Raw genomic sequence first — 12,231 nt, forward strand, 5'->3', positions numbered from 1 at the left:
GACATGTCTTACGTGCTACTTTAGACTCTCTTGGCTTCACCTCATCCAGAATCCTTGCTACTTTTTTTCCTCTGGCTTCTCTTACTGTGATGCATTCTGCCTGGACATGGGGCAGCTACTGTTGCCAACCTGAGTAGGACACAGAATGCCTCTGTCTGTGCTGTGTTAGGTGCCTCCCACCTATCTTCCCCAGGGCTTCCCTGGTGCTGCTGAAGTGTGAGGAGCCTCAGGACTTGCTCAGAGCTCACTTAAACATTATTCTGAAATGCAGGGTGGTGGGTGGAAGTTGGTGTCTAGTGGGCCACATCTTTGATCAGTGGGGGACGGGAATCGGGATATATTTTCACTTTTCCCTGCTGGTCCCACAGACTGAGCTCTGTTAATGAATACGGAGTGGTGGCTAGCTCAGTAATACATCCTCTGGTATTTGCTGTCATCCCTTCCCAGTCTCATTTCCTTTTTCCTCAAACCTGTTCTCACATATGGTACTGCACATTCTGCACAAACTTTTGCTTTATGCTCTGTTTTCGGGGGCACTTGGACCAGAATGGAGAAGGAGCCATATTTATAAATAAAATACCTATGGTATAATTTAAAGGTAAAACTGTTAGGTTAGGATTTTCAATGTAAAGGAAAACATTAGAGGTAAGATTTAAACTCTAAATCTTAGAGGGGTGTCAGTGATCAAGTTCAATTCATCCATTTTTTGAGGTTAAGTAATTGTGATCCAGAGGGGTGAGGAGATTTTTCTGGGATTACCAATAAATTTCTGACAGAGGACCATAACACAAATCCCAGACTCTAGCACTTGTGTTCTTTCCACCTTGTGATTTGTCTTGGGATTGCTGTGTTCTAGTTAGTGCCATCTTCATAGAAGGCTCACTCTCTTTTGGATTGTCTTGAATAAAACAAGTCTTTGGGAATATTGCAAAGGGGAGGTGTTTGTTCAGTATTCCTCTGGTTATGAAAGAAGTATGTGACATAGGTGTTGCCATTTACTCTAGGGGAGGGAGTGCCGTAGATAAGCAGTTGACTGATTTGGTTTGGATTTGAAATACAACTTGGTGTCTGGAACACTTCTCCTGTAATAGTTTTCTTTGTGTATTGTCTCTTTGGGTTATAGTTTCTTAAAATAGTCTAATTAGAGTTTATCTGCTGCATTTGCCTTGGCTGCATTTGGTGTTTTGATGTCTCCAAGTGTTGTTGCATTGAAATACTGCTCTTTTTACTTATGGTTTAGAGTCCATGTGGTATACTTGGTAGCTTAAAGAGTTTCTTTAATGCCTTTGGCCAAGGCTCAGTTTCAGATTTCTTGGCATTATTGCCTGCTTTAATTTTATATTTGCATTTCAGAATCTTTATTAATAGTTTCAGAGTATCATAGGACTCAAGTATTTTGCCACTGGTGGCTGGAATTTTTTTGATGTTCTTGGGATATTTATTACTTTGGTAGAGAATTTGCCTTAAGGAAATGGTTCTGGGTAAAAATAAACTTGGTTTTTCTTTTACAACTTTCTTTTATATGTAGGATGTTTCTTAACTTACTTGAATACTGATTTTTGTCTTAGTACTGAACTCCTTCAAATACATTTAAGTCTTTTTTTTTTTCCTTCCAGGTTTTAATGGTACGGTTTGCATCGTTGTTTGACGCAAAGGAGCGTACGGTCACCTTTTTAAGTGGAAAGAAATACAGTGTCGATGATTTACACTCGATGGGAGCAGGGGATCTGCTAAACTCTATGTTTGAATTTAGTGAGAAGCTAAATGCCCTCCAACTTAGTGATGAAGAGATGAGTTTGTTTACAGCTGTTGTCCTGGTATCTGCAGGTAAGTAGGCTGGTTCAAAATTGTGCTGCACCCAGAATACAGTTATCAAGTGGGGAGAAGGTGGAACTACATTCCAGCAAGCTATTTATAAGGCGAGAGGGCCTTAAGCAGATGCTGGACTGTGTGAATCTGTTACTTACTATACTATTCTGTATAGTAATAAAATGATGTTTAAATCTAGGCCTCACATTGACCACAAGTCTTAGTCTTTAACTTTTGCTCATAATTTTTACAAGTCTAAATTGTTATTTTTGTGGATTTAATTTTTGGAACATTAGGTGGTTCTGATACAAATTTAAGTTTTAATTAAAATGTGTATTACTTGAAAATGTTAAAATTATCAAGATATATTAGTGTGGTTTGTTCCAAAAATTGGTGAATTACGAGTAGGCTTTTACCCAGCTTTGCCACTGAATTTTCTGTGTGACTTGCATAAATAATTCTGTTCTTTTGGGTCTCGGTTTCCTCATCCTGTGGAAGGAAGGGATTGTACCATGTGAGCCAACCTGGGGTCTGGCACAGAATAGGTACTTAGTTACTGTTTGAATGAGTGACAAAGATGTTTGAGTCCTTTAATTTAATGTTTATTTATATGAGTCATTGATGATGTTTTCCAATTTCCCTGCCACCTTGCATTTGTATTATAGCTATTTCTGACCAACGTATTTCAATTTAGATAATAGCTATTAAGATAGTAGCAAATGGGAAATTGATACACAGCGACTTTCCTGGGGATATATAAATAAGTACCAGCCGTTTTTAGGTATCACTAACTTTATTTTAATACATTTGTTGAGAATTTAACAGTATTTTGATATGACTTACTTTGTTTCCTGTTTGCTTCCTACTGTGTAAAAGCCATTGTACCAGGTACTGTGGGGATTATAAAATATAAGTTATAACCCCCGCTTATGTGGCTAAACTGTAAATCAGTAACTCCTAAGGAGAGTAAGTTCTTTGTATATCTTAAAGGGCCTGTACATCAGTGGTATAAATAAAGACTTACGTCATTTGGAAGCATAATTTGGCTACCTGTTCTGATCAGCTCTACCTAGGTAACTAAAAACGTACTTATACAGAATCGTATGAGAGTTAACAGGTTAATAAGGGATAGCTATTTTCTTAGTAACCTTGTCATTAATGCCTCTTGCACTTTACCTACCATTTTGCATTCTCTTGATAAGTAATCATTAATGGTTTTTGAGTTGATATCAGATTAATCTATTATTGTGAAACTAAAGGTAATCTATACTTGTTAATTTCTTTATCTGCTCATTATGTGTGAGGGGGGAGACAGAACAAGCATTAAGACACAAGCTTGTTCTCCAAGCATTTATGTTTTATTTGGAGAGACAGAACTAACACAAAAAGCTTTATGGTATTAAACCATGTGGTTCTGACTGAGGAAGTAGGGGTTCTAGGAAGGAAATTACCTGAGAAAGCTTTGTGGGGAAGATGGAAGTAGAGCTGGAATTTGAAGGATGGGTTAGTAGATTTTCCTATTAAAACAGTGATGGAGCAACTTGGGAGAGCATGAGGTAGGGTAGGGGCAGGTGGCTAAAACGCAAAGTGTACATCAAGGTGGAAAGGGACAGACTTATGAGTTAAAGGGCACCAGGTTCCGGAGTGACTTCGAGGAGAACTAAGCAGAGTTTTGACTGAAATATGGGGCAGTGGAAAGTCAGTGTAGGGGAATGATGAGGCACGAACAAAGTGATGGTCTGACATTAGAATTTCTGCATGTTTATCTTGGGTGGATTAGACAAGTGAGTCATTAGAGCTGGAGAGTCAGGTTGAGAGGCTGTTGAAATAACCTCAGGTAGGAGGCAGTGGAGTGAACTCTCCTGAGATAGGTGTGGTAGAGGAGGTGAAGCAGGAGGGACTGTCTCAGAGATGGTGAAAAGGAAGAAACGGTGGCAGGGGATAAGGGGGAGCTCTGTACCAGGAGATATGCTATTTATTTATATTTTCTACCAAGCGAACATAATTTTATTTTGTTTTAATCTCCTTTTGAAAAAAGCCTTGTTTACTGATCATAAGAATATGGGTTTTTTGCAAAAGTAGAAAATACTAAGATGAACATAAAGATGATAATATTGCTACCAAAAAAGATCACTGTCAACATTAGGGGGTCTCTATCTGTTCGCCTGTCCATCCATGTACCATTTATCTGCTTATTGACTTATGGTACATAAAAAGTATTTGACATACCAAGTGGAAAAGATTGATTATAGAAGAGTATAATGCATTCTTATTTTTGTTCTGTCTGCCTATATGAAGGTATACAAGCAACACATAACACATGCACAATTTCATGCATTTTAAAATAGTATGTTGCTTTCACTTAAACATATGATAGTGTTCATGTCAAACTTAAATCTTTACCACCTAAAAAGGACTATTGTTATTTTTAAAACAGTATCTATTCAGGAAAATAATATTCAGAAATTAAAGAGGAGGATAAAAGTCTCTCCTTCCTTCTCCCAGCCTACTCTTCAGAGAACTGGAATTCTAACCATCTTCTTAATTGTTCTGAGAGTTGCCCACCCACTTCTAAATACTGTGTTTATACCTCTTTTTACTGAGTACGTATAACTGACAAAAGTATCTTCTTTTTAAAAGTTTTTATGTTGCTTTGTTTTATATAAAATTGTAATATGCTCACATTCTTTGACTCTTCATTTTTACATAATCTCTCAGATAGTTTAGGTTGAATCTTCTCCTTAGACAGGAAGACAGTACCCTCCTTCTTCCATATCCTGGCTTCTTTTGCTATACCATTTCTTTTACATTGTCAAGAATGAAAATACATTATGTTCTATAGGTGTGATTAGTTTCCATGCTTTATCAGATTCTAAATATTGAAAAGTAAAAAATATTCATTTACAGTATTAGGATTATGTAAATAGTACAGTGTTCACACAGTGGGGTTGAAATGGTAGACAAGGTAATATAAATTTTTTTAAAAATTTTATTTGAGAGAGAAAGACAGCATGCGCAGTGGAAGGGGGGGCAGAGGAAGAGTGAGGGGGACAAGCAGACTTCCTGCTGAGTGAGGAACCTGACAACGTGACAATGTGGGGTCGATCCCAGGACCCCGAGATCATGACCTGAGCTGAAGTCAGATGCCTGACTGAGCCATCTAGGCGCCCCAAGGCAATATAAATCTTGCCCTAAACCTGTGCCTCCCAAGGGAGAATGTTCCAAGTATCAGATAACAAATGGATTATTTATATTCTCTATTAATTGCTTAAAATTAAGCAACCATTATATTTGCTTTATATTTAAAATAGTTTTTTGTTTTTCTTGGAATCTACAGTTACCATCTGGGTTTTGTTTTGGTTGTTATCAGAAAAAGTGCTAGTTAGTTTCTAGATCTCATTATATAATTTTATCCTTACAACAGACCTCTGATGTGAGCTAGGATATGTTATTCTCAAATACAGGCTAGAAATTTGAGGAACAGAAGGATTAATATGCTCAAGATCGTGCATTTTAAAAAATTGTCTGAGCATGCATTTGAACTCTTGTTAGTCTAGCTTCAAAGCCTTTCTGCTATACTGCTTGTTAACAGAATAGCTGTAGCTGCTAAGGTAGAATCTCAAACATGATGTTTGCCTGTGAGGTTAGAAGACTTGATACCAGGGAGAAAAAGGGAACAATACCTGGAAGGTAAATTCTTCTTTAGGTTGTGTGAAATGGCAGCAGTCACTTGTGGTTGAAGATTAGGGATGGGCATATAGGTGTGAGAACAAAGTTCATCTGGATATGGATTTTACTTGTCCTCATAGAGGTTTTGTGGAAGGAATTTGACTTCCATCTTGTGTATGTTCATAGGAGATTTGGTGAGATTTGGTGGTGAGGGATGAAGAACTCTAAGCTTAAGAAAGCAGAGGACAGGTATATCATGAATTAAACTATATTATAAACTATAAAGTAAGTGTAGCATTTAATATACCATTTAGAAGATTAATTTTCATTTCAGTCTGTACATTCTATTATAATTTCTAGAGGATTATTGTTTATGATCAGCTAGATTTGTAGGTAGGTTATTTGGCCTTGAAATCATGAAATCATGGTTTTAGAAATTGCGATTTTAGAAAAATTTACATTTTTAGGTGTAAGAATCCATTTTCCTGAAGTTGTGAGTTGTATAGAGGCAGCATAGGTCTTTCCAACACAGTATTCACTGAAAGACTCAAAATACTAGTTCCAACTCAAGTATCCTTCTCTGCCTATCTAGATTATTTTGTTTGTAGGGCTTACTGTCATTCTTTTCCCTGTTGTTGGTATTGTAAATTACTGATGATATGATTCAAACCAGGCATTTTTTTCTTCTAGAAGAGCTCTCTCAGGGAAGGAATTTTGGTTTGTTATGTTGACTGCTAAGTCCCTAGCACCTATCACATATGTAGCCATATACATTCAGTAAGTATTTTGGTAAGGGAATTAATAAATGGCAAGGATGTTGAGGAAAACAATTACTTGAATATTAAAAGCAAGGGAGACTCTTGGAAATATTATTGAAGGCTTATTGAAATAGTTTTATATGGCCCTTATGATTGTATGACCACAGTCAAATGTTAAGAGGTCTTTTGTCCATGTAACAATTTTGTCTGAAAGCATATGACCCCCCCCATACCAATAGTCAACATTCAAATTGTGTTTTTCTATAATAATTAGCACATAGTTGAATAATAATCCACATTTTATTAAATGTAAGATAAACCTGTTTTTATCATTTTTTTTCTGCATTTAGAATTAAACTTTTCCCTTTACTATGAAATTTTAGTGTTTGCATTGCAAGTGGCCTTTTTAACTACCAGTTACAATGCAGAGCCTAAATATCCTTGTGAATAATGAATAAAAAGGGAGTAAATGGCCAGAGATTTTTGCTTCCTTCACAGTATCTTTCTTATTAATTACAGCTCCTTATACTGGGAGCCATTGAGTATTTCTTGTGCTCTACTGCCTCCTGTTGTAAAGGGAAGAAATAGCCCTTGGTGGTTGAAAAAAAAAAAAGTCCATGGGCAAACAGCATTAATTTTAAGATACTTTCCTTTAATGCTGGCTTATACTACATTACTAGTTTATTAACACTTTGTATGACAAGCTTAATAAACACAGTATGTTAAATGGAAGTGAATGCAGGTTAATATAACTAGGTAATAAAGTTGCATAGTATATTAGTTATCTATTAATGCATAACAAATTACCTTAAAACTTACTGGCTTAAAAACGTGAACATTTATTATCTCACAGTTTCTTAGGATAGGAATATGGGTATGACTTAGATGGGTGCCTCTGGCTCAAGGTTTCTTGGGAGATTGTAGTCAAACTGTGAGCAGGGCTGTGGTCGACTATGAAGGCTCAGCTAAGGAAGGATCTGCTTCTAGGCTTATTCATGTGGTTGTGGCAGGAGTTATTTCCTTGCAAGATGTTGGACTGAGTGCCTCAGTTCTTTGCTGGCTGTTGGCTTGAGACCACCATCATTTCCTTAGCATATGGGCCACCTCATAGGCAGCTCGCATCATGGCATCTGGCATCTGGCTTTTCTCAGAGGAAGTGCACAGAGTGTGCTGGATATGGAAGCCATTTTTTTTTGTAATCTAATATTTTATTCATCAGTAGTGAGCCAGTAAGTCTAGCCCACTCAAGGGAAAAGGGGGATACACAAGGGTTGTGGATACCAGGATGAGGTCGCCATTTTAGAGATTGCCTGCCATACATGGTAACATACAAAAACATACAAAAATGTGGATGTATTCCATATGAAGAAAAAATATATTTGTAAATTTCATTTTATTTTGTCAGGAGCAGTTGAAATTAGCAGATGGCATCTAATTTTAAAAATCAGAACCTCTAGTTTTGCAAACAAAATACTAAAGAATTTTGATTTATCAAGTGTACTGTGTGATATCTCTTTATAATATAACAGATACAGAAATTTGCCATTGGGATTTAAAAAATGTTGTCAACTATCTTTTGCCTTTATTCCAATGTATAAAACCTTGTTTTGGATTCATTGATGAGCAAGAATTATATTTATATTTCATATTTTCTCTTTATATTTAATGTTAATAACGTCCTCTTGTTCATGTCTGTCTATTCTTTACTCTCTATTAGATCGATCTGGAATAGAAAACGTCAACTCTGTGGAGGCTTTGCAGGAAACTCTCATCCGTGCACTAAGGACCTTAATAATGAAAAACCATCCAAACGAGGCCTCTATTTTTACAAAACTTCTTCTAAAGTTGCCAGATCTTCGATCTTTAAACAACATGCACTCTGAGGAGCTCTTGGCCTTTAAAGTTCACCCCTAAGGCCTTTGTTTATTTAAACATGAACTGATTCATGCTAACTGTACCTTTTGTGCTAAAATGCTTATTTATATGTGTATACCATATGTGGAGATAGAAAAGACCTTTAAGACAATACAAGATTGTAGGCTATCTCTGTAATCATACAGTAGCTGTTTGGATTGAGGTTTCTTCAGCCATGGTTAGACATTGATCGCATTTCCCCTATAGACCAATCAGCTGTGTCGCACTTAAACTGGAGAAGTTACACTGAATTATAGTCACACTGAATGTTAGACTTTTTCATCTGCCAAAACCAAAAATCATTTTGATCTCCCTGTGGTATAAATATAGCGCACAATCACAAATATATGAGGACTTAAAAAGTAATCCTTTGTGGTAGAAATTCTGTTGTATGAGGAAGACTTGATTTCACCACAAGACCATTTGATCTGGTAATTGGAGACATTGCAAGTTAGGCCATCTTCATGTCTGTATTTTGTTCGGCCGCTTGTTAAAGTGTATGATCCTGGGCAGGTTAGTTGGTTGTGGAAAATGAAAATTGATAGTGTACTTAATGCCCCACCTCACAGATACTAAAAAATGTCTATAAAGCATATTTACCTCTTGGGAGATAGGCACTATGTAAATAAGGTAAATTTTTTGTTATTATAATTATTCATAATAATCTTCCCTTATTTCTAAGTATTTCTGAGAAATCATTTCACAGTTCACACCAACCTATTATTCAGGGTTCCTGCATATGTGTGGGGTATCCTCCTGGCACACACATATTCAAAATTTATGGGTACATCAAATACATAGTATGTGTACATAATATCTATGTGAATATAGTTACATAAACACATTTCTTCACAATATTTTAAACTGTGAAGAACTTTATCATACAATAAATTTAAAACAAGTGGTGTCAAAGACTCAAATTAGGTGCATTTTACCTGTTGATGACATAACCATTGCTTTAAATGTTTAGACAGTAGATTATTGAACTTATGCTCTATTTTTATTTAAGCAGCACTTAATGTAAAAGTACAACAGGCAGTTGAGTCCAAATTTCAAAAAATACGTATTTTAGAGTTCATCTTTGGTTAAATCTTTGGTTCAAGGTACTAGTTTAAAAGTTCATTCAGATTCTTACCTTGTACTAAAATAGGTTACATTGCTGCCCCTTATATACATGCTGCAGCTTGATAAATATTTTGATTCTTTTTGGAGAACCAATCAATGTTTTAAGAAAACTGTTTAATGTGTTGGTCCTGCGTGGGGTTCGTGTGTGTGTGTGTGTGTGTGTGTGTGAGTGTGTGTGAGAGAGAGAGAGAGAGAGAGAGAGTGTATGTATGTATGCATTTGTGTTCAAGTGTGTTTTGAGTCCACTCTTTTTTTTCCTAAATAACACTACAGGGATTTTGTCAAATTAGATTTACTCTGTAATTTGAAAAATCATTTAGTGTGTGAGACCTACAGGCTTAGAAGTGGTACAGAGACATTTCATCCACATTTCTAATATTGGGCTTTATTAAACAGAGAAGATCAGCCTGTTTATGGCAGTGGGAGAAGTAGCCAAAGTTGAGGATTTTATGTATGTTTTTCTGTTTCCCTGAAAAATAGCAATTAATTGGAATTTTTTTGAAAAGATTGCCTTCTGTATAATTTTTGGATTATATAAAACTTTAAGAGTGGAAAGAGCCCGCTTTACTATACTCAGCCTGTTACTTTAATGACATGTGAGCAGAATGCCTTATTTTGTAATCTTGTTTAACTTGTTGCTACTGGGACTTGAATTTCTGTGGCACTTGTTAAGTAAGTCAAAAAAATAAGTTAAATCCTCTCATTATTAAAGAGGAAAGGTGATGGTGATGTCTGTCATACAGTATAAACCATAATTGTGATTTACCGTACATAGGTAAGACTTTTATGGGATATACGGTATAGTTTTTGTGAATTCTTTACATGATAGCATTATCTTTTTATAATTTTTTTCCTTAAGATAAATGCATAGTTTTCTTCTATGGGGGATAGAAACGGCTTTTTGAAGTAATCCTGAAAACCTCAAAGATCATGTTTATTCTTAATTTTTACCTTTTGCATAAGCCTCTTTATAACATGTTATCTTTAAAACAATTACTGTCTTTAGGAATGTGTAACCAGAACTACGTTAGTATTGCTTATAAAACTTTAGTTAGGTTCAATATATACATGTATACATCTATATATAGGTATGTAGGTTCGCATTTTGTCTTGTAAGATTTTATTTGAACAAATTCTTCCTGTAGGTAATGGGAAACAAAAATAATAGTTCATGGGCCACTTGTAGCATCTCTATATTTGAAAATAGCCCAATATTAAAACTACTAAAATTAAACCAGCAGCCTATTATAAGCACATTCTTTGATTGAGTCATTGGGTATAAACTTACTAAACGTGGAGAAGACAACCAGTTTGGAAAACTTCTGGGTCGGTGGGACACTGTTGAATAATTGATAATGTACTGTATGAATTAAGTGATGCTTTAACTCTGATTTTACATTTTAAATTAAAATATGGGCATTATGTCAGCAAACTTAAGGGCATTATGTTAGCAAGCTAAAACATTTTTTTTCTGTGCTTTTAATGTATCTCTTCACATGATCTGAGAGAGGATTCAAGCTTTAGAAATAGCTGAGGGAAAGGGGAAACATCTTCTTGAGTTGAAGCTTTTCCTTAGGGCGATGGTTTAATTACAGATTAAAAAAATTAGAAAGCAATTTCAGTGGATTAAGTGTATAGCTTTTGTATTTACATTTCAAGAAATTACCATTGTAACTTGATAAGAAATGATTTATTTTATGTAAACATCATTGCAAAGCAAGGTGTAGAAGCTCAGCTAGATTTATTACTGTGCACGAGAGTAAGTACCTATCTCAATTATTCTTTTTCTTTTCCAATATAAAGTTTGCTGAATGTACAAGAAGAGTTTATCACTTAGGATATAGAATTTTTTTTAGGGGTTGGGGGATGGGCTCTATCAGGAAATTGCCTATAAACAAAGATTGTCTTGATTTGATTCAAAACATAAAACTTGAAGCTATTCTTGAACTAACGTGGAAAAATAAAATGGCTATTGTTTAAAAAAATGATAGAAATATATTGTCAAGATATGAATTAAGTTTATTTTCTACAAACTGTTATTGATGAGGACATGGATATAATATCTTCATGTTTCTGAAAAGTAATCTGTACATGGGGGGAGGGGATAATAAATATTATTTCTAACCAAGTGTGGTTTTTGGTATCGATCTCGGTGTTTTTTGTAAGACTCTAATTTAACTTACTGCTTTCCCCTGAGCATAGCAGTACATCTTAACCTAAATCTCTGATTCAGCATGGTGGAACGTATATATGCAGGGCTCTTTGGATTTTAATTTGTTCAGCGAGTCCAGCAAGGGTTGTTGGGTTTTCTGTAATGATAGCTGAATAGTGGTTTGCTGTATCTGGTAAGGCAATCATTCTTAGAAGGGGTTAGTGAGAGAAGGGGGTGCTTGATCTAGCCAAGACTCAGCTTTGGCTGTGAATGGGATAAGATGCCTCAGCAAGACCACCACCTCCTTTCCCCTTTCCTAGGGGTTGTAGCCATGCTGGCAATGTTGAGGCAGTTACTTAAATCTGCATTCATTACAGTTGTTTTTCCTAGACCAGTAATACCCACTATTCTGAGGAGGATAATAGATGTTAGGTGGGAGGATTGGTCTCCTTGATTGAATAAACTTGGAAATGCTGGGTTAACAAGATTACTGAGATGTCTTTATGTAAGTCCCATTCTCTAATGAGCAAGTGTGTTTCGTGAGTTCTTTTAGGAAGGGCTTAGTGGGATGCAGTCTTTTCCAAACTTCCTCTGCCAAGTAGCGCCCCCCTTTTTTTTCTGTGTTGAGCACTTCTTGGGGCTCCTTGGAAGGTATGCTTTCAGGAGAAAAAACGTTAACCCACTTTGGATGTTGATCAGGATATTGATCATACTCTGGATTATTGTACAGATTTGTATTTTGCCCCATTTTTGCACTATACTTGCATAGCCAAGTGTAATAAGCGAGCTCTAAATAAATGTGTG

General features: G+C 35.8%; 1 protein-coding gene across 1 annotated transcript in view; it reads left to right on the forward strand.

Moving 5' to 3' along the window:
* NR1D2 (nuclear receptor subfamily 1 group D member 2) overlaps positions 1-11,403 on the forward strand; it is a 29,043-nt gene extending 17,640 nt beyond the window's left edge. Inside the window, exons 7-8 of the mRNA XM_028099215.2 lie at positions 1,617-1,827; positions 7,954-11,403. Coding sequence (XP_027955016.1) covers positions 1,617-1,827; positions 7,954-8,150 — 408 coding nt within the window. The 3' untranslated portion in view covers positions 8,151-11,403. The remainder of the gene's footprint in view (positions 1-1,616; positions 1,828-7,953) is intronic.
* The last annotated feature ends 828 nt before the right edge of the window (positions 11,404-12,231 follow it).

This window comes from Eumetopias jubatus, unplaced genomic scaffold (genome assembly GCF_037043125.1).
Source record: "Eumetopias jubatus isolate StellerSeaLion01/CBP00866 unplaced genomic scaffold, mEumJub1_p1.0 scaffold_1, whole genome shotgun sequence".
Taxonomy (NCBI): Eukaryota; Metazoa; Chordata; class Mammalia; order Carnivora; family Otariidae; genus Eumetopias; species Eumetopias jubatus.